The following is a 20,772-nucleotide window of genomic DNA, read 5'->3' as shown; positions in this document are numbered from 1 at the left end:
TTTTGGCTTTGACAGTGGGACCAGGGACTGTGGTGCGTACTTTACATATCAATGCAGAGCTGGCCCCTAGGTACTCCCAGCATCTTTCAGTCCCTACTTGTCATATTCTGCCCCCACCCTGAACTTTCCAGCTTAGAGGCTGGGTTGCCCTTCCTCAGAGGCTCTTCTCTTTCCTGTTTAATCCAGATACCTTGTGCTTTGTGCTCTCTCTCCTTTTCTCTCCCTCCCTCCCTCCCCGTCTCTCTCCCTCTCCCCTCTTTTCCCTCCCTGTCCTTCCCTTGGTGACTCCCCTGGCCTCCATTCTTGGGGGCCAGTGAACTTGCCTGAGAACAGCTTCCCAATAAACCTACCTTTTAATATGTTCTAGTTTGACTTGAATTGACTCATTTCTCTGGCAGAGAAATAACCTGTCAGTCGTTTTACACAATGAGCCACCTCCCTAGCCATTTTATTTATGTTTAGATGTACAGCTTCCATCTTTTAAAAGGCTTTATTGTATTCCTACACATTTAAAAATTATTCTTATGTATATGGGTGTTTTGCTTGCATGTATGCTTGTGCACCATTTGACTACCTGGTGCCCTCAGATGCCAGGAAAGAGATTCCTTAGAAACTGGAGCTAAAGATGTTAGACGTCATATGGATGCTGGGAATACAATCCAACTCTTAGGGAACAGCAGCCAGTGCTCTTATCTCCACATCCCCGTATGTACGTTTAACCAAGCCTCTATCAATTTTTTTTTTTGGTTCTTTTTTTCGGAGCTGGGGACCGAACCCAGGGCCTTGCGCTTCCTAGGAATTTTTATTATTATTTTTAGCAATTACAAATAACATTGGCGTGAATGACCCTGTCCGTGAAATTTTGTGCTGTGTATCTTGGGGATTTCAAGAGCATAGGACCAGTGCATGTAGCCAGTGTGGTTAGAAAACACAGGCCAGGAGTTCCGGCCTCCGGTCAGCAGGTGGCACTGCGCCCACGTCTAGCCGGAAGCGCCCGGGTGCCCCGCCGACAAACTGGTGGTCGCGCAGGCGCGCTGTGGGGCTGGCGCGGGAGACAGGCAGCCGGTCGTGATGCCGTACGCCAACCAGCCAACCGTGCGGATCACGGAACTCACTGAAGAGAACGTCAAGTTCATTATCGAGAACACGGACCTGGCGTAAGGAGGCGAGGGGAGAGGCGGGCGGCCGGGGCCTCGGGCTCCTGACCCCGGGGCTGTGTCTTCGGGGCCTCTCACGCTGCCTGCCTTTCCTCCTGTAGGGTGGCCAATTCCATTCGGAGGGTCTTCATCGCAGAGGTGCCCATAATAGGTAAGCGACCCTCCCTCGGAGCCGGTGCCGCCGTCCCTCCGCCCCGGGTGGGAGCTGAGAACACTGAGGAGGTGCACGCCGGGCTGCGGCTGCCTAGGCCCGCCTCGGTGCGTGCCTTGCTCGGCAGCGGGGATTCCAACTCTGTTCGTCTACCCAAAAGCAACAGAAATCAAGACTAAGCACTATTAAAACAGCCGAGGGCTGCAGCCTCCTCATCCGTAAGGTGACCCTAGGTTAGCGGGTGATACAGAGATTACTGAAGTAATGTAGATGGTGCGCTTTTGCTTTTTTTTTTTGGTTCTTTTTTTCGGAGCTGGGGACCGAACCCAGGGCCTTGCGCTTCCTAGGCAAGCACTCTACCGCTGAGCTAAATCCCCAGCCCCTGCGCTTTTGCTTTTAAGTCAGTGTTCGTTACTGGTTGGCGTCTTTTGAAAATGTCTGTTAATTTTACAAAATAACAGACTACGTAATGACATTTTTTAAATCTACACACAGAGTGATTTCTCCCGTCCTTCCGTCCTTCCAGATAGTACCCTGCTATACTTTCTTTTCTTCTCCCCCTATCTTCTTTAGAACATATTTATTTACATATATGTGTATATCTCTGGGCTCGAGAGTACCATAGTTCATGTGTGAAGGTCAGAGTACAGTTTGTGGGAGGGATTCTCTTCTCCCACCATGTGTGTCCCAGGGATTGACCTCGATAAGGCTTGACAACAAGTAAGTACCTTTATCCCGCTAAACCATCTTGTAGGCCCTGAACTCTCCTTTTATTTAAAAAGGGGAGGGGGAGGGAGGGAGGGAGGGAGGGAGGGAGAGAGAGAGAGAGAGAGAGAGAGAGAGAGCGCCCACATGAGAGAAAGCATGTGTGTTATTAAACTTTTCTTTTACAAACAGCATACTTTAGTTCTTTATGGTTGAAGTGTGTGTGAGTGAGAGACAGACAGATAAGACAGACTACAGGGTTTTTTGTATTTATTCTGGTGTCTTTTTTTTTTTTTTAATGAATTTCTTATTTCTGTAGATCATGTAAGTTTCCAGGTGAAGTCAAGAAATGAGCAAACATAACACAAGGCAAAATATGACAGCTGTCTTCAGGAGAGTCTAAACAGTTTTGTTTGTTTGTTGTTTGTTTTGAGAGAAAGGAAGGAGACCAAAAGAAGGGGATGGAGCATTTGTAGATACGCACACACAGGGTTTTTATACCGGGAGTTCCCACCAGGGGTTAAGGGATGGGGAGTAGATTAAGGGCATTGAGGGGGCCCTGGAAGTAAAGCGTCAGGAAGCCTCACCCTTGCTAGGGTTGAAGAAGCGCTGCAGGGAAGGGCAGGCTGGGCCTGTCCTCGCCTGGTCTTCTGACCTCTCTTCCTTGTGCCTATGGCAGCTGCTTGAGAACTGGGCTCCCACACCATTTGATTTCTGAACATCATTGTTTATGTGCAGGTGTTTGCTTATGGGCGATTAGGTACAGGTTTAAGTTAAGCTTCTGTGTGTGTACAGTCCCGTATGCCCAGCATTGAACTGAGAGGGGTTGGATTTATTGTTAGTGTGCTTTCCCTGTTGAAGCCATCCAGTGAACCATCCCTTGATGGGAGTAACACTGAAATTCTAAGTGGGCTCTCTGGTGATATCATAAATAAGGTGTGGGCCATGAACTTGTGATGTTTTACTTTTTACTCTTGAGATGTTTTCCCTAACTTGAAAATTTTTAAATTTTTTTTTTAATATTTATTTATTTTATGTATGTCAGTACACTGTTGCTGTCTTCAGACAAACCAGAAGAGGGCTCCAGATCCCATTACAGATGGTTATGAGCCACCATGTGGTTGCTGGGAATTGACCTCAGCACCTCTGGAAAAGCAGTCAGTGCTCTTAAGGGCTGAGCCATCTCTCCAGCCCTTTAAATTGTTTTTAACTGTCTCTGTGTGTAGGTGTTTACAGGTGAATGCAGGTGCCAGAGGTGCCCAGGAGTCTCAGATCCCCCTGAAGCTGGAGTTACAGGGGTTGTGAGCTACCTGACATGGGTGCCAGGAACCCTTCCCCCCCCCCTTTTTTTCAGAGCTGGGGACCGAACCCAGGGCCTTACGCTTGCTAGGCAAATGCTCTACCTCTGAGCTAAATCCCCAACCCTGCCAGGAACCTCTTAACCTCTGAGCCATTCCTCCAACCCATGTTTCCCTCAACTTTTAGGTGCCCAAATAGCTTTTATTCTTGGATTTGGTATTGGCACAGGTAGCTGGTTTAAAGTACTCAATTCCCTAAATATCTCTAAATTCTCTGAGGTAGGTAGGGGTGTATGTGTATCACTAACAAGGCCTATACCCAGTTCACTGGGGCAGGAAGATTATATATATGAAATGTGGAAGGCCTAAACCTGGAGCTAAACTTTGAAGCCTCTTACAGCCTAGTCTGGCCTGGTCTGGTCACCTTCAACTTTGTAAGCACTGACTTGATTCTTTCTTTTTTGTTTGTTTTGGTTTTTTTTGTTTTTGTTTTTGCTTTGGAGACACTGTTTTTCTTTTGTAGCCCTAGCTGTCCTGGAACTCAATTTGTAGACAAGGCTGGCCTCTGCCTCCCGAGTGCTGCTGGGCACTGAGTGATGTGAGACAGTGCTATAGGTCTGTAAATGAATCTGATGGCTAGTTCTCATTCGTCCTGTCTTGTTGCCGCCTTTTCCAGCCATTGACTGGGTTCAGATTGATGCCAACTCCTCGGTCCTTCATGATGAATTCATCGCGCACAGGCTTGGTGAGTGCCGGTGTTGAGGAAGAGATCAAAGTGGGATGCTCCCTGTCCCTAGCCTGCCTGACCTCTGAGGTTCTTGTGGTGGCTTGGCTGTTGGCTGTTCTGCAGAGCACTTTTCTGTGTCTTGCAGGTTTAATCCCCCTCACTAGTGATGACATTGTGGACAAGCTGCAGTACTCCCGGGTACGTGTGTTGGCAGATAGACAGGAAGCACAGGTCGGGGGAGGGGGGTCCAGTTCTCCCTGGGATCTTTCTGGGCATCTTCCTTCCAGCTGACTGTAGCATGCTCATTGTTGAGATGATGTCTTAGTAGTGTGGTCCTTGGTTCTGATGGGGCTTCACATTGCTCTCAGCACATCCAGGCATCATCACGGGCAGGTGTGGCGGCACATGCCTCTAGGCTCAGCTTGGGAAGCAGAGGCAGGTGGATCTGTTTGAGTTCCAGGACAGCCAGGGCTGTACAGAGAAACCCTGTCTCAAAACAACCAAAAGGGTGGGGGAACACAGCCACTTTTATGTGTGTGTATGTCTGCCTCTGTCTGTGAAGGTGGGCTAGGGTCAAAAGAGGGCATCGCTCGGAGCCCCTGGAGCTAGTTATAGGCAGTTGTGAACTACTGGGTGTTGCTCTGGCAGCTGAGCCGTAGTCACTTTTAACAGCCAGCCTCACACCCTTCATCCACTTATTGTTTCCATTTTTTGTGTTAGTTTTAAGGAACTCTCGCTATGTAGCCCTGGCTGGCCTTGAACTGAAATCTGCCTGCCCTGCCTCCTGAGTGTTTCCCTTGGTCATTAAAGGCATGTGTCCCCGTGCGTGTCTGAGAAACAGTAATAAATCCCCCTTTGTTTTGTTTCTCTGTGGTTACCAGATGATAACGTTTTACTACGTCTGCCCTGTTCTTCCCTAAGAAAATAAGCTGCAGGCGCCCTGCCCTTGCCTTCTGCGCACTTGAGCACAGATCAGTGTGCTGCAGTCCTCTACGGCTGTGTGCCTGTATCCCACCATTTACAGGGTTACCTAGTGAGAAAAACTCTGTCTCGGAACACACAAAACATCCACAAAGAGTGGCAAATGTTGATAATTAAGGAAGCTGGAAGGTGGGCATATGACAAGTGGCCATCTGTCCTCTCTGGTTCTGTATGTGGGTAGAATTTTCCATAAGAAGTTTTGAAGTAAAGATTACTGGATGTTGTGACACGTGCCTATAATCGTTCACATGGCAGTAGTAGCAGCAGGAGGATCAGTAATTTAAGTTTCACCTACATCCTAAATTCCAGGCCAGCCTAGGCTGTGAGTGCCAGCCCCCTCCTCCCCAAGTAATCTAGAACTTCAAAGTTGTTTGGGTTTTGGGGGTGTTTTTGTTGTTTTTTGTCTGTTTTCCTGTTCTTCCCTTGTTTGTATTTTCAGTAATTCCCAAGCTGATCTGCATAGACAGAACTCTATTGTTGCATAAAACCTTGGTCCTCTCTAGGCACTGCTGAATTAGCAGTGTGCCCCCTAGTGGTCACCTGTAGCAGTGGCCCTGGAAAGGAAGTGTGGTTGCCAGCAGGTATACAAGTTACCATGAGGTGAACCAGATGTCACAGCCCAAAAGGGCCTGGGACTGGGGTCACCCCTTTTCACCAAGAAGAAGTTGAAAGGAGCTGGTTAGGAAAAGCAGAGAGTCCAGTCTTCCCGATCCAACTGCCCTTCCTGCCTCAGGACTGCACATGTGAAGAGTTCTGCCCAGAGTGCTCCGTGGAGTTCACGCTCGACGTGAGGTGCAATGAAGACCAGACGCGCCATGTTACCTCCCGAGATCTCATCTCCAACAGCCCCCGGGTTATCCCGGTTAGTGCCTTTGCTCTTCTCTGCCTGGCTCCAAGTGGGGTAGATTAGAGTGGGTCTTTTATGAGATGCTAACCTACCCTGTGATCATCTACTTTAACTGCCACCTAGACGTGCTGGCCCTGAGTTCCTGAACAGAGCAGTATTGGGGCCATGTGCCCTATGTTGTCCAAAGACCCTTTTAAAGGCCACGGGGCTCTTTGGACAACTCTGCCATCTCCTTCTCAGCCTCCTTTCCCCGGCTTGGCAGCTTACAGGCTGGATTTACTGAGAGACAGTTGCCAGAGGTGATTGAGAGGTGAGAGGCTAATGCATACTTGTTTGGACTTCCTACAGGTGACATCCCGGAACCGGGATAATGACCCCAATGACTATGTGGAGCAGGATGGTAAGGGGGTCGGGCTGGATGGGAAAGGGATGGGGCAGTCAAGCTGGTGGTCAGAGCAGAGACCCTTTTGAGTCGCCTGGTCTCTTGATATTTTTCTCTTCATGCAGTACTGCAGGACACAAGTTGGAGAACTTGTCCCTTTTGTTTCTGCCTCACTCTCACCTCTCCCTGCAGACATCCTTATTGTCAAGCTGAGGAAAGGCCAGGAGCTGAGACTTCGAGCCTATGCCAAGAAGGGCTTTGGCAAGGAGCATGCCAAGTGGAACCCTACTGCGGGGGTAGCTTTTGAATACGATCCAGACAACGCACTTAGGCATACAGTGTATCCCAAGCCTGAGGAATGGTATGTTCTGGGGGGAGGGGGGAATAGCAATGGCTGTAGTGAGATTTAGGTAGGTGGGTGCTCTGAGAGCCTTGCTAACAGTAGAAGCAGCCACCTTTGCTTTACCTGTGCTTGCCCTCAGGCCAAAGAGTGAGTACTCTGAGCTGGATGAGGATGAGTCACAGGCTCCCTATGACCCCAACGGCAAGCCAGAGAGGTAAGACCCCAGTCCTGCTTGGGACTGTAATTGTAAGTGTAGGTGTGGGAGGCTGTTAGGCAGTCACACACCCAAGCTCACCACACCACACCCCATCCCCCACTCCCACCCTCATCCCCACCACGTGATAGAACCAACTGCCAAACTCGCACATCTTGAGTTGGTCTTCATCCCTCTCTAGTCACCATAAAGAAAGGGACCTTCTTACTGCCCCATGCTATTTCTGGCCTTCCTGTTTAGGCTCAAGCCAGAACAAATTAACCATAGCCCTCCCCTGAAGAACTGAAGAGCTGTAGCCAGAATCGTGTTTGGTTTTCTTCCTGCTGTCTCCAGTGTAGACATGCACGCCCAGAGTCATCTTAGGGTTTTTACAACAATGCCCTTTTCGTAGCTTCCCCGAGGAACTGTGAAGTGGGCCTGGACCACTCTGCGTAAGGGGTTCTAGGGAAAGGGAAGTCAGCCCTGTCCTAAGATCAAAGGCCTCGTAGGAATGGAGTCCAGTCTCAGAACGAAGTCTGTTTGAAGCCCAGGCTTTGCCTCATGAGAGCTCTCACCCCCTCGTCTCTCAGGTTTTACTACAATGTGGAGTCATGTGGCTCACTGCGCCCTGAGACCATTGTCCTCTCAGCCCTGTCTGGGCTAAAGAAGAAGCTGAGTGATTTACAGACCCAGTTAAGCCATGAGATCCAGAGTGACGTGCTCACCATAAACTAGCCCGCCTGCTGCGGAGACTAGGTTCAAAGTTGACCGGATTCCAGGCCCTGGGGCCCTTCTGGTTTCTGGGCTAAGGACTGCGCTTGCTCACGTTGCCTCCTGGAAGGACATCGGAGAGATGGCCAGGGGTTCCACTGGTGTTAGACAAGGCAGGTTTTATAGGGGTTTAGCATCCCTGGCCCTACATAGTGGTTTTCAGGCAGCCTAGGGGGAAGCACACACTAGTACAGAAAAGGAGTATTTATTGATCAACAGTAGCTGTCTTTTTAAAAGTTTTTATTTTTGGCAATAAAGAGCACAACATAATCTCCTTCATGCGTCATCGTGCTACTAACTGAGCCCGTTCTGCCTCCCTCCCAAGGGCTTAGGCCCATTTCCTGTACAAACTAACTGACCTCTGGTGGTCGTTCCTGGGTCACAGTCAGAGTTGGGCTGGCTCTGCCACTTCCCTGGCTCCAGGGCCCCCTGAGAGAGGCCCCCTTATCATTCTGCCACACATATGAACAGTGGTTATTTACAAGGTCTGTTCCCACAGAGCAGATCCTAAAGTATTAAAAAACAGAAACACGCAACAAAAGGTTGGATGTGAATAGAAAGATAGCCCTTCTGCACGGTAGTCAATAAATACCAGCACTAGAAAATCAGTTGCTTTAATTGCATTTCAGCAGGGAGCCTCAGCACCGTGTGGGGGAGATGGGAAGGTCTTAGTTTTGGAATCTGGCCTGGGGTGGCTGGCCCAGGGCAAGGGACTCCCTTGCTAGAGCACTATACCCCTGGTCAGTGAAGGGGGCAGCCAGGTGCTCCCCACAGCAGGCCCGCTGCAGCCTTTGGGCTGGTCCCAACTGTCCTCTACTGCTGAGGTAAGGGAGCCCTGCCCGCCTGAAGACATCTTAGCCTACTGAGCGGGAAGGAGCCAGTGCAGAAAGTGCATTTAAAAACCAGATGCCACCTCTGCTTAAAACTCCCAAGTGCAAGGCTGCCACGTGGTGCAGTGAAGTTTAGAACTCTCCTGTGTCACTGTAGGCCCAGAGGACAGAAGCTACCTGCTATTGTGGCCCTTAGGCTTCTGAGAAGAGCTAGCAGACAGCACCAGTCTGATTGTCCCCTCCTCTGACCCTAGCAGCTCAAGCAATCTTGGCAGCAGGAGAGAGTTGTATCACTGAGGACAGGCATGGCAGCCCTCATTCATACTCAAAAGACAGCCTTGACCATGCCTGGTCGTGGAATTAAAAATGGGTATGTGTTGGTGGGGAGGGATAGAGGATAGCCTCGTTTATACAGAATATGTTATAAGCCATATATATTAAAACCATTAACAGTGTATAGTTCCACGGTGGCTCTAGCCCCTCATGCTCAGGTGGTGTGGCCAGCCATGTACTGAGGTCCAGCCTCACCCTTGAGGGCAAGAGGGACAGCTTGCTCTCTGGCTCTTGGCCACCAGCTCCTTGAGGCTGTCCATGGACTGCTGCAGTGAGCTGTCCTCCAGCAAGTGGCCCAGCAGTCGTGAGTTCTTGCAGCCTAGCAGCTGTCACTGGGGAGGGGTCTTGGTCTCACTGCTGTCCTCCTGCCTAGGCTTTGGCTTAAGCAGGATGAATCTGTTCAGGAGGTCTGTTTCTGAGCTGGCCTGGGCTGCCCCATATCCTTCACCTGTGGACAGAGATGCATGCTTAGAATCTGAATCCAAGACCCAAAGCCCTTGCCCAAGAAACCTCCACAGGGGCAGGCCCCCAACGATGACCCACCATAGCTGGAGGCTTCAGCGATGTTCTGAGAACCCGTGATATGGTGCCAGTACGCACTGCGGGGCAGCATGGCCGTGGGTGTACAGGGATAGGAGTAGTGCTCGGTGCCCTTGTTCAGCAGCTGTGTCACAGAAGAGGTTCTGTCTGTTAGTCCTAGGGACACTGCCGCCAGCCCAAGGTCCTGCCTGACTTACCCTCGAACGCGCTGGTGGAGACTTAGCTAGCCCGTCTGCCCTGCCTCCCAGTGCCCTGGAACAGCAGCTACGCCTCACCCTCACATTCTTCTCCATTTCCAGCAGGACCCGCTTGTGCTGCTCAGCGATGGCCAGGGTGGCACTGTGAACCCGCTGGTAAATCTGCTCCCCCTCCTGTGTCTGAAAGGTATAGAGTCCTTCCCCAGCGTCACACATCCTAAGGACAAGGTAGCAAGGAGGACAAGGTGTCAGGAATTTCACTCGGTGCGTGCGTGTATACGCACCAAGTTCTAAATACCAGCTGCGGTTGTATGAAGGTCTTCAGGGAGAGGATGGCTATGGTGATCTGGGGACTTGGTCACAGTACACATGGGTTGAGCAGTAGTTACCACATACCCAGTGGAGATTTGAAAGCTTCGCAGAAATTAGCCTATTCGTTTTCCTCTACATTTTACCGTAGAGGAGTTGCTCTGCCAAGGTTACACAGAGGATGGTGGGGAGCTGAAGTTTAAGCAGACTGCTGGAGTCCCAGCAAGGGCCTTCTCTCGCTATAACATCACTCTGTCAGGCTGGGCACTTTTTCACCCCCTATAGGGAACTGGTACTGAGGCTACAATCATAAAGCCAGAAAGTGTCACCCCTGGCAGTGACTCAGCTAGGGAGCTTCGTTTGACCTGCCTGTTATAAGCTAATTACTTCTTCTGGCCTTGAGTTCCTCATCTGTAAAATTGAAACATTATATCCCCCCTGGGCTGCCGTGCTGATGAACATGCCTGACGCCATGCCGAGAGCAGGCTCCATAATGGCCACAGTGGGACAGGATGGTAAGAAAGAGGGTACTACCTGCCCGCCTCAAAGGTAAATCGTGTGGCATCTCGGCCATAACGGCGCAAAGAGCAGAGGGGCCACGAGACGAGCTTCACGCGGGGGTTGTGTATGTCCCAGAGGTAGATGTTCTCGTGAGTGATCTGCAGTTTGCACTCGCCATACACGTCCAGGTTAGGGCAGGGTAACAGGAAGACATTGAAGCGATCTGCAGCGGCAGAGGATAACAGCTGAGCTAACTGAGGGCTCCCCCTTCCCCCTCCCCGCTTCGAGACCCAGGACCAGCCTCACCTGTCTGCTCACACTGTACTCCTGGGGCCAGGAGGTCTGGCTCTCCCAGACTGATGTCATTGAGCCGTGATCCCAGACACTCTACTGACAGTGTCTTGTACCACTCCTCTGCCTCCAGCTCTAGAGAAAAATAGCACTTAATAGTTCTATCAGCTCAGAGTCCCAGCAGCCCACCCAGTCTGCCCTGGCTTGACGTTGCAGGGAGGCCTTGCTGCCTGCCTGCCTACCTCCGTCTGAGACCTACTCCACTAAGGAGAGACACAACTCTCCCACTCTTCCTGCAACAGTTGGCCCTGCTCTGGTAGCCGCTGCCTGGACCACTGACCGACCAGCCCAAGAAGAGCAGATGGAGCCTGCAGCCCTGGGGCCTCACCTGAGTCACAAGTGAAGGTGCGAGCAGAGTCATCCGTGAATATGATGGCCACCGCCTGTCTCTTGGTCTCCTTGGGGAGCCTCGTGACACACTTGACGTTGCTGATCTCAGTCACCTGGAAAGACATCCCAAGATATGTAGCCAGGCTGGCCCCTTCAACCCTACCTCCCATAGCTGGGTTCCTCAGGAAGGTACCCTCAGACCTCAGGACTCAGCGAGTCAACTTTGCTCACAGGTTGGGGGATCTAGGGCCCAGGCCCCTAACCTTGGGGCAGCCTCGGAGGCACACTGACTTCTCATCAGGATACTTCTCCAGCCGCTGGGGCCCCTTACTGGAAGATTTTCGGAACACCAGCCAGCACCTCCGGTAAATCTGTGGGTCAAGAAGCCAACTTTTGGTCAGATTGTTGCTGAACCATGATTCCCCACGATGCTGTCCTGAAGTTACCCCAGCCTCCTGAGAGAGCAGTACCACACCCTTCCCTGGACCCTAGCTTAGAAAAAAACCTTAGGATCATAGCTATAGGATGCCAGCCACCAGAGGGGCAGCCCTACCCAAATGGCCAAGTTCACAATCATCTCTATTGAGCTGTTCTGTGATGCTCTGTGTAACAGAAGGAGCATTTGTGGAATTCAGTATCAGGGTCACTCCTGAAGGTAGTTCGATTGATTCTTCCGTTTCAGAGACTAGTGGCTATGAAGAAGGCAAGTAGGAACGACCTGACAAGTGAGGGGTCTGGGATTAAGACAAGATTTCCAGAGACACACCCATTACCATAGGACAGACCACTCTGGCCATACATACATGGGGTCTTCCAGGAACAAGAAGTGGCCCCCTAGCACCCAGCTAGACTGCACATCATCTGTGCCCTGTTTGTGGGCCCAAGCAAGGATCTGGTGTGAGGGGAATCACTGTTGCCCTCCAAGGATTTCCATCAGCACTTAATCAACACTGTGCCCTACGGGCACCAGAGGCCCACAAAGGCTAAGGGGGCAGAGGTATGAGCCACAACACCTACTAAGTGCCCTGTGCTCTACGCTGCTGAGATTCTCCAGAGCTTCGTAAACTCCTAAAGAGGTGACCCTTTTCCAGAGACAAACTGACCTATCAGACACCATGAAAGGCTGTCCCAGGATCTCCATAAACTGCCCATCTGAGCTCGTCTTGCAGAGCCTCTCTCTAGCCAGGCTGTGATGGAGTTACCAGCCGCTGCCAGCAGGCTTCAAGCCTGGTAGACCTGTTCCCAGCATTCCTGTGCTGTTGTCAATGTGAGCAGAAGGGGCCTAAAGAAGGGCTGGGCTGGGCAGAGGAAAGGACGAGGCCACTGCCACAGTCACTGGCCAGCCCAGTTACCTTCTCTGCATATGCCAGAGGTGTGCCACCAGGCCTTGCCAAGCAGATCACAGAACAAAATGGACCTAGACAGTCCTTGTCCCTGGAAGTCTCTATAGCTGGGTCACTTTTAGCTGCTGTCTGGGACCCTGAAAAGCATGTCTGCCCCTGCAACTCTGTCCCTAGCTGAGCCCTGCTCTGTCCACATGAGCCTTTTTAAAAGCAGAAACCGTGTATACCATATTCTCACACCCTTTGCTAATACCAGCTAGCAATGACTGACGGCTGTGCATATGACCATATGAAGGACAGGGTGGACAGACAGATGAATGGATAGATAACTGAATGGGTGGGAGCTGCTCAAGCACCCCACTCCACCCCAACAGGCAGCAACATGGGAGGCCTGGGGGCCTGAGCACCCTGGTTGCCTGGTTACAGGATACACACTCACACAACCCCAGGGAGCCATGCACTCAAGAGCTCTCCTCAGTTCTCACAGGTCTTTGATCAGCTCTTCCTAAGCACTCTGCCAGGCTCTGCTGAGGGAGGAGGGAGGCCCTGGCAGGTAGGAAGGGAGGGTGGGCGCCATCTCTTCCATTCCTCTCAGCACACCCCCTCCCCTGATCCCTGGAGACTGAGATAAGACACTGCCTGGGGCAACTGAAAAGCCTAGCCCCTCACAGAAGGGCAGAATAAGCTTAGGTCTGTGGAAAGTAGATCTCCCTGGACAGTGTGGACACCAGTCTGGGTCAGGCCACACCCCACCTTCCAGTTCTTTCCCTAGTCTGCCCACCTCTCCACTTGGGGTCTGGGAATCCTTCTGTAACAGGTCTGACACTGACCCCACAGGATTGCCTGTAGCCAGCGCTTTCCTGGTAAGCCTGCCCTGGATCGAGCTCTGCTGGCCCCTGGGGACTGGCTGGATCTAAGCATGGGAATAAGGGGTGGCAGCAGAAATGAGGTCCCCACTCCCGGGGCCTCTTTGCCTGGCCTTAGCCTTGCTCTTTGTTCTGTCTTGGAAAGAGCAGAGTCTCCCAGGCTTGAGCCAGTGAGACTTCGAACATGCCAAGAAGCCCTGCCTCAATCCACTGATGGCCCAGCTGAGGGCAGTGGACTGCTGGTCTTGCCTGGACACAAGACAGCCCAAGAAGGCCCCAGAAAGCCAGGAGGAACAAGAATCGCCCCCACTCCAAGGTGGGCCTGAGTAAGAAGAGACCCTTGGGCATCTCTTCACCCTCAGGTTAGCCCAGGAACCCTTGAACCCAGCCCATCAAGGCAGCAGGGAGGCACAGAGTCTTGGGTAAAACAGACTTGGGTCACCTGTCACCAAGGCTTTCTTTCCTCCTTCCTTGGAAGTAGGGGATAGCAGGGGAATAGAGGCTTCAAAGGGAACCTGGGACCCTAATCATGCCTCTAGGGGATTTTCCTCAGCTGGAAACCTGTATGGGGTGGTGAGGAGGGGTATGTGCCCCTCCAAGCCCCAGCTCAGGGCTGCCACCACCAACTCCAAGGAAAGCAGCCTGTCCCAGAGCAAGGGCCATGCCACCCACACATCAGGGAAGTGTCAGCCTCTCTGGCCTCAGTCCCTGATGTCCCTACCCCTACCCACAACAAGCCATTCTCTTTCCCAAACAATTTAACACCCAAAGCAACCCTCTAAAATATAAGTGCAGAGCTCTGAACACTGAGAAGCAAGCGTGTGTGTGTGTGTGTGTGTGTGTGTGTGTGTGTGTGTGTGTGTGTGTGGTAGGGCGGGGGAGGGTCACTTTAAAGAAAAGAGGACAGGAGGGGTGGGGAGCAAGGCAAGGGAGGGAGGGGAAAGGGGGTGGGGAGCAAGGGGAGGAGGCCCAGGAGCTAAAGCTGCTCTCCACTCTTGACAGCCTCACTCTCCAGTCACTCCCGATAGCTGGTGGTGGCTGCCACCTCCGCTACTGCCAGCGCAGCCGTGGCCACAACTTCAACAATAGCAGGGGATGCCTCTTGCCAGCCTGTCAGCTATCACTACTGGTCCAGTGGCTGGGATGCCAGCCAGCCCAGCTGGGGCAAGAGATGCAGTAGACAGAGGGTGGCTAGCCACATGCCAGCCAGCCCGTGTCGAGAAGCCTCAAATCACAGTCACACAGTCCCCAGTGCTGGCGGGCAGCACTGCCCCAACACACCATGCCTCCAGACCCGTCCTCAGTACTGTTTATTGACAAGGGCCCCCACCAGGGTGGCTCACCCCAAGCTTCCTGCTCTTCATCTTCACATAGCCTTGCTTGACGATGTCGTTGAAATTGGTCGCCATGGTTGCCCCACTGTCTTTGGGGTGCCGGCTGGGCTGAGTCCGGGGAGGGTGCCCAGGTGGCTTGGTCTCCCCTGATCACCTGTTTAAGACACTCCTCACCTCCCCCACCTCAGCATTGTTCTAGCGGCTCCTTCGCCCAGCTCCTGCTAGAAACCCAAATGACAGGGAGATTAGAGCCAGTGACATCTTTCTCTTCCCCCTTAGCTGTCTCGTTCTTTTTTTCCTTCCTCTTCCCACACTCCTCCCTCCCTCTGCCTGCCCGCCCTTCCTCCTTCCCTTCCTCCCAACCCCAGGACGGCAGAACCATTCAGGAAAAGCGAGGTGGAGGCAGAGCAGAAAAATGGTCCGGCCCAGTCCCCTCCCTCAAGGCTGGGGCTGGCAGTTAACCCCTTCCTGGGATGGCTGGCTCCCGTTCTGCTTGCTGTGGAGGTGAAGGCAAAAGAGGGGAAGGAAGGGAGGTAGTGGGCTTTGGAGAAGCCTAGACCCTAAGCTTGGTGGCACCTAGCCATCCTCTTACAACTTTGGGGCAGACTTAGAGCAACTTGCCAGAGCACCCCACCTTCCTGAGAGTACTGGGATCCCAGAGGAGAACTTCCAGGAAATGGTGAGGGGATCAGGAGATGGCCCAGGGTTCGGTTATCTACAAAAGCCTACCCTTCCAGCTCACCACACTAAACCTGGTTCTCTCCAGCCTGTTGAGGCTGAGTCACCAGCTCAAGTCATTCAGACCCTACTCCTGGCCCCTGGACTCTTGGGCAGTTCTTCTGGGTACTGACTGGTGTTTCCTGGGTAGGAGGGCAGAGTCCAAGAGGTGGGGCCCTGGATAAGTTTGAGAAATGTGTGGGACTGTGGGCTGTGGCCTCTGAGGAAGTAGACATTTACCCTGGCCTTGGAAGGAGTAGGCCAGCCTGAGGGTGGGGATAGGGTCCCAACAGGACACTTGGTCCGGACAAGCCAAGCAGAGGTATGTTCCGAGCATGGACAGGCATTAGTTATAGGAAGGATGACCCAGGGCACAGCATGTAGCATAAGCAATTCGGGAAAAATGGGAATAGCAGGGGGAGAATTGGGCTCAGTTAACACAGACCTAGGCGATCAGCCTTCCTATTATGCACTGGAAAAGAAAATAGCCCAGAGAGAGTAAGCCACCAGGCTTAGGTCACACAGCAAGCCCAGGACACAACCAAAGACGAATGAGACGTTCCCTACACTGTCCTGTAGCCCACTTTGGCTTCCTGCTACCACCTAAGCTTTCTCTGCATGAAGCCTCGGTAGTCAGGGCTGGACTCCCCACAAGACTCCGCACATCTCCAGGATGATTGGGTGGCAATGCAGTAGCATTTCCGGGGTTAGCTGGACATCTGTGCTGCCAGAATGGGGCCCTAGGGCAGGCACACATCTCAGTCTGCCAGCAGCTTGGTATTAATTAATCTCCTAGCTGTCTATTGAGTCCCTAACAAGGAACAGATGGTACACTCCATTGGGCACATGCAAACAAGAGATGGGGCAGAGGGGTTACCTCTTGCTTCTGTGCAGTGATGGCCCCTTCACATCCTCCACCCCAGGATGCTCCCACAGCACTGCTTTGCCTCTTCCAGGTCTAATCATCGCTAGCCCAGTCGCACTGGCCTCTGGCAGCCAGAGAGGGGTCCATTTCCCCAGCTCTGTCTACACCATGACCTGCCTCTGGGGTTGTCTTGTCCCCAGAACAAGTACTGGCTCCATGGAGTTCCCTACTAAAATGACTAGCAAGCCGGCCACTGACGGTCAGTCCCCAGCACTGAAGGCCAGTTTCCCAACCTGTCCCCCAAAGAGTCACCAGGCCCCTGGTTCTTCTAAGGTGGCCCAGACGTCAAGGAATATAGCTCTAGCAGGCTGTGTAGTCCCTCAGCTTTCACATTAGGTTTTTTGTTTTTTGTTTTGTTTCTCTAAAGGACCTAGGTAGAATGTGATAATATACACCTGTAATCCTAACATTGGGGGTGGGGGTAAAAGCAGCAGGACTGCCACAAGTTCAAGGCCAGTCTTTCTACTTTAAATGATGAAATGAAGCCAGGGGGTAGCTATACTCTCCAGACCCTCCTGCCCAATCCAGGCCATAAGCCCATTACAAACCAGTCTCCATCAACCCGGAGCAAGCCACCTCTTACTGGCTCCATCAGCCATCTCCTCTATACAACCCGTGGGCCACCGAGATCTCAGCTATGTGCTGTGTCTGTCCAAAGAACACCCAACCCTAGAACCACTGAGAAGTGACATTTATGGGGGAGCCCAAGACCTGCCTTCTCTGGCCTCTGGTTTCATTCAGTCCCGTTAGGTTGTAGAGACAAGTACTAACCCAGTCCCAAAATGGAGTGCACGGAGGGGTGGAAAGAGAGCATTAAGAGAGGATTCGTGGATTTAACTGGCAACGGGGACCCATGCCCACTCTCTCCCCCTGCCAAGAGGGACTACAAGATTTTAAACAGCAAGTAATCCCCAACCTGCCCTGAGGTCCCTTAAAGGCTCAATAGCCAATAAGTAAGGGTGGTAAAAAAAAAAAAAAAAAAAAAAAAAAAGCCCCTGCCCATCCAGGGCCACCACTAGCCTCTCACAGGCCCTCAGAGAGACAGATCCCTCCAAGTGTGTAGCATCCTCAGCTTTGGGCAGGAAGCCCTTCAGTACTGTATACTAAATGGGCGAGATGGGTTTCCAGTAGCCATTCTCATCATGGTTCTAGGGGTAACTCCTCCCAACCCCCATCTCTCCTCTACTCTGCTGTCAATGTGGCTGGCTATTCCTGGAGAAACAGTAGCTGCCCTGGCCCAGGCCACCACAAACAGCCAGGGCAGCATCCTGAGGAGAGAATACAGGAGGCATTCTGGGGCTCTCCCTGCCCACCTGCCCCATGGGCTGCACCTGAGAGTTCCCTCCCAGAATTCTGCCTGGAGGCCTTGGCTATAGAACAAACACTACTCGGCCAGTGGCAAAGCCTGAGTCCTGTCTGCCTGACCAGGCTGCCCCACCCTTCACAGATCTGATCTTATCAGGGCTGCAAATCAGCCCTGCCTGGACGCTATCTCATTGTCCTCGGTGGGTTCTCATCTCACAGCTGAGATCTGGTTGCAGGTCTCCTGCCTGGAGGACTTTATCTACCAGCTGCCCTATCCCTGTGTGGTTGCTATCTGGGACCAGCAGGGTGCGCTTCCCAAGCCCCAGAAGGTCCCATCCAAGGACAGCCACAAAGACAAGCACTGAATGAGGCAGAGGAACATGAGGGGTCAGGACATCTTGAACACTCATGGTCCCCAGGAGTGCGGTCCACTGCCCCACACCACTCACTGCTGTCTGTCCTCCCGGCCACCTCTCAGTATGTAAACGCCTTCTTAGGAAAGTTCACTGCACTTGCTTTTTCTTGCCTCTAACTGAATTCCCTCCTGTGGTCTCAAGTATATTCCGCTGCCTCATTTGGGTCTCAGTTGAAAATCTGCCTCCTCCTTCGGGCCCTCCTGACACCCTGGCCTTGCTAATTGGCTGTCTCTCGACATCCAGCACTGCAGCCTGTCACATATCACTATGAGATTTGATGTCTTAGCCACGTAGAGACACCTACAGTGATAGTTCCCAAACCCCTTCTATCTAGCTATAGTCCAACCCAGTGACCAGGACACTGATCAAGGACAGAGTGGGTGCCCAATCTGGGGCACCTTTCCCCTCTCGCCACCATTATTAGTTCTGCTTCCAGAGAGTGTGAGTGTGAGTCTCTGCATCTCCGTGACAATTGGCAAGACCTGCAAAGTCCAAGAGACCAGGAGAACCAGCCAGGTCCACGATCCACAGTTTGGTTCAAAGCTGCCTCAGGGCACTTGTGCTACTGCTGACACTGTGTCTGAGCCTGGCTAGGGGCCCCACCTTGGCTGGGTTGTTGGATGAGGTCACATCCAGCCTGTTGCCCTGCCCAGGAATACCCAGCACCCAGGCACAGAGACAAGCAACAGAGCGAGAGGGACACAGCTCCTGGGACCTACACAGCAGCCTGCATTTCTCTGAAAAGGGCCAGCAAAGAATGTACAGGAAGCACGGCCCCTGGCGGCTGTTGGAATGTGCTGGAGTTGACACCCGGCCCCTGGTTGCCTGCCTGTCTCATCAAAGCCCTCCACCCTAGACCTCCATCCAAATGCCTGGCAACTGTTCTACTCCCACCGCTCCACGCAGGCAGATTGCACAGAACTCCCGTCTGCCCAGGGCTCGGCTCCGGTCCTTTTACCGTGACAGAAATCAGTTAGCTGTCTCCAAAGGAAGAAGGTGTACAGACTCCCAGAGCTGGAGGAGAAAGGTTTTAGGGCAGAAGGCTGCTGGCCCGGAGGACTGGAGTGAATAGGAAAGTCACTTGCAGGTCGGGTAGGCAGTAGGAGGAAAGTGTCTCTTGAAATTTGGGGAGCAGGAAGGCAAGGAAGGCTGCTTCCGGGAAGAGGCTCAGGGAGCCGGGATCTGGGTTTCTCTGATGGGATACGTGGGGAATGCAGGTGAGGTATGGTTCAGACCTGGGCTTCCCAGAGATAGGAGCAGGGTGTGGAAGGCTCAGGGAATTTCAGGGTCCCGCTGCCTTTGAGAGGCGCGTCTGAGTCCTCCTCCCTTAAAGTAGGACGCCCCCATAGCTGGGAGAGCCCGCAGGTTCCGGAGGTGACCAAGGGCGCCCCAGGATGAGAGTTGCGGGAGTTTCACGGTTCAGTGAGGCCTAGGAACCCCCCTCCCCACTTCGCACTCCCCTATTTACCTAGGCGCCGGAGGCGCTGGCTCCGCGGGACGCGGGGCGAGCTCATGCCCGGGTCTCGACCCGGCGCGGCTGGGAAGGTGGGGTGGCAGCGCGCCGCTCCGGTTGTAGACTGGAGCGAAGCGCAGCCGCCAGCTCCGGATCCAGCGGAGACTCGGGAGGTAGCCGGTTCTGCTGATCCGCGACGCCACGCCCCTTGAAGCCACGCCCCGCGCCGCCCTGGCGCCACGCCACGCCCCACCGCCACGCCCCCGCCCATCCCTGGCGTCGTGCCACGCCCCTTCTCGGAGCCACGCCTCACCCAGGAGATCCGCCCCGTCCCAGAGTCCGGCCAATGTCTTATTACTAGGACAGAAGTTTCCGCCTGGTTGCCCGGCCCTCTGCTCACTACTAGTACCCATCTCAGTCGCACCAGGTCATCACTGAGCTCCAAAACTCAAACCTACGTTGCCTCACATCTGCTGGAGGCTGAACCCTCTATCAACTCCCAATCTTTGAACCTCACCTCCCAATTCAAGAGTCAATACCCTGCTACCCTCTTGTCTAGTGATTCCCTTTGCTACTTACCATCTAGGCCTGCCCAGGACTTTCTCTACTTCCCCGGTCGCATACTCAGCTGCACTCATCTATTTTCCCCTTTTTATTTTTTATTTACACCACACTTTAGTTTTTACTTTTTTTAACTTTCATTTATGTATTTAGATTTTTTGAGACTAGGTCGTGTGTGTGTGTGTGTGTGTGTGTGTGTGTGTGTGTGTGTGTGTAAGTCTGGGTGTCTTCCAGATAGCTATTTCTCCGTCTTGTATTTTGAATAGGAAGCTCTACAATTTAGGCTACATTAGTGGGGCATTAGGTCTTAGGATCTGTCTCAGCTCCACAATGCTGAGGTTACAAACATATACCTTTCTGTACCTGGCTTTGACTGGGTGCTGGGAACTCACTGATCCACATCCCCAGCCCAGGGTCTTGCTAAGTAGCCCAGGTTTTTCTTGAACTTGCGGCAATCCTTCTGCCTCCATCTTCTGGACACGGAGTTTACTTTTACTGCCATGCCTGGCTACATCTATGCCCTTTTACATCAGTGGATTCAAAAGCATGGTCTCTCAACTAGAAGTTCTGGTGATATCATGGAAATAAGTTCCATCCCCCACTCCAGACTCCAGAGGTCAGAATTTGTGGGAGCTTCAGGCAGGAATCTATTCAACATTTCTCCAGGTGCTTCTGTCAAATGCTGACATCTGAGAACCCCTTCTTTAGGCCATAAATACAAAGCAAAAGGCTGTACCTAATTGACTGAAATCCTGAGAAATGAGAAGGCCCAAGTCTAATTCTCGTCTGTGAGGGATTAGCCTAGAGCATGAAGGAGTCAAGAACTCAGTACCCATGCACAGAGTATATCCCCTGCCTCATACCCTCCCCAAACCCTACCTCCCCACCCCCTCTGCTAGAACATCA

The 20,772-nt window shown here is 52.5% G+C and overlaps 2 protein-coding genes across 2 annotated transcripts; one reads left to right on the top strand and one right to left on the bottom strand.

Moving 5' to 3' along the window:
- Positions 1-1,047: 1,047 nt before the first annotated feature.
- On the top strand, positions 1,048-7,830 carry Polr2c (RNA polymerase II subunit C). The gene is made up of 9 exons (NM_001012473.1): positions 1,048-1,157; positions 1,259-1,308; positions 3,988-4,056; positions 4,184-4,236; positions 5,753-5,881; positions 6,215-6,266; positions 6,441-6,609; positions 6,731-6,805; positions 7,375-7,830. Exons 1-9 carry the CDS (start codon positions 1,072-1,074, stop codon positions 7,517-7,519), a joined length of 828 nt encoding a protein of 275 aa, NP_001012491.1. The 5' UTR covers positions 1,048-1,071; the 3' UTR covers positions 7,520-7,830.
- A 965-nt stretch (positions 7,831-8,795) lies between these two features.
- Positions 8,796-19,467, bottom strand: Dok4 (docking protein 4). The gene is made up of 9 exons (NM_001108438.2): positions 19,321-19,467; positions 14,499-14,710; positions 11,210-11,317; positions 10,945-11,059; positions 10,572-10,691; positions 10,299-10,488; positions 9,534-9,672; positions 9,262-9,382; positions 8,796-9,166 (listed from the first exon to the last, which is right to left on the bottom strand). Exons 2-9 carry the CDS (start codon positions 14,562-14,564, stop codon positions 9,048-9,050), a joined length of 978 nt encoding a protein of 325 aa, NP_001101908.1. The 5' UTR covers positions 14,565-14,710; positions 19,321-19,467; the 3' UTR covers positions 8,796-9,047.
- Between the last annotated feature and the right edge of the window lie 1,305 nt (positions 19,468-20,772).

The sequence above is a fragment of the Rattus norvegicus genome, chromosome 19 (genome assembly GCF_036323735.1).
Source record: "Rattus norvegicus strain BN/NHsdMcwi chromosome 19, GRCr8, whole genome shotgun sequence".
NCBI classification, from domain to species: Eukaryota; Metazoa; Chordata; class Mammalia; order Rodentia; family Muridae; genus Rattus; species Rattus norvegicus.
Note: the sequence above shows the minus strand (reverse complement) of the source record. Positions and strands in the feature narration are given on the sequence as shown.

Bases quoted from the DNA above. Each gene is read 5' to 3' on its own strand.
- Polr2c (NM_001012473.1), top strand. From the start codon at position 1,072: ATGCCGTACGCCAACCAGCCAACCGTGCGGATCACGGAACTCACTGAA. The intron at 1,158-1,258 runs GTAAGGAGGCGA...TTCCTCCTGTAG, and splicing joins ATCGAGAACACGGACCTGGC to GGTGGCCAATTCCATTCGGA. The intron at 4,057-4,183 runs GTGAGTGCCGGT...TGTGTCTTGCAG, and splicing joins ATTCATCGCGCACAGGCTTG to GTTTAATCCCCCTCACTAGT.
- Dok4 (NM_001108438.2), bottom strand. From the start codon at position 14,564: ATGGCGACCAATTTCAACGACATCGTCAAGCAAGGCTATGTGAAGATG. The intron at 10,692-10,944 runs GTGAGGCCCCAG...ATTTTTCTCTAG, and splicing joins CACCTTCACTTGTGACTCAG to AGCTGGAGGCAGAGGAGTGG. The intron at 10,489-10,571 runs GTGAGGCTGGTC...CTGCCGCTGCAG, and splicing joins AGTACAGTGTGAGCAGACAG to ATCGCTTCAATGTCTTCCTG.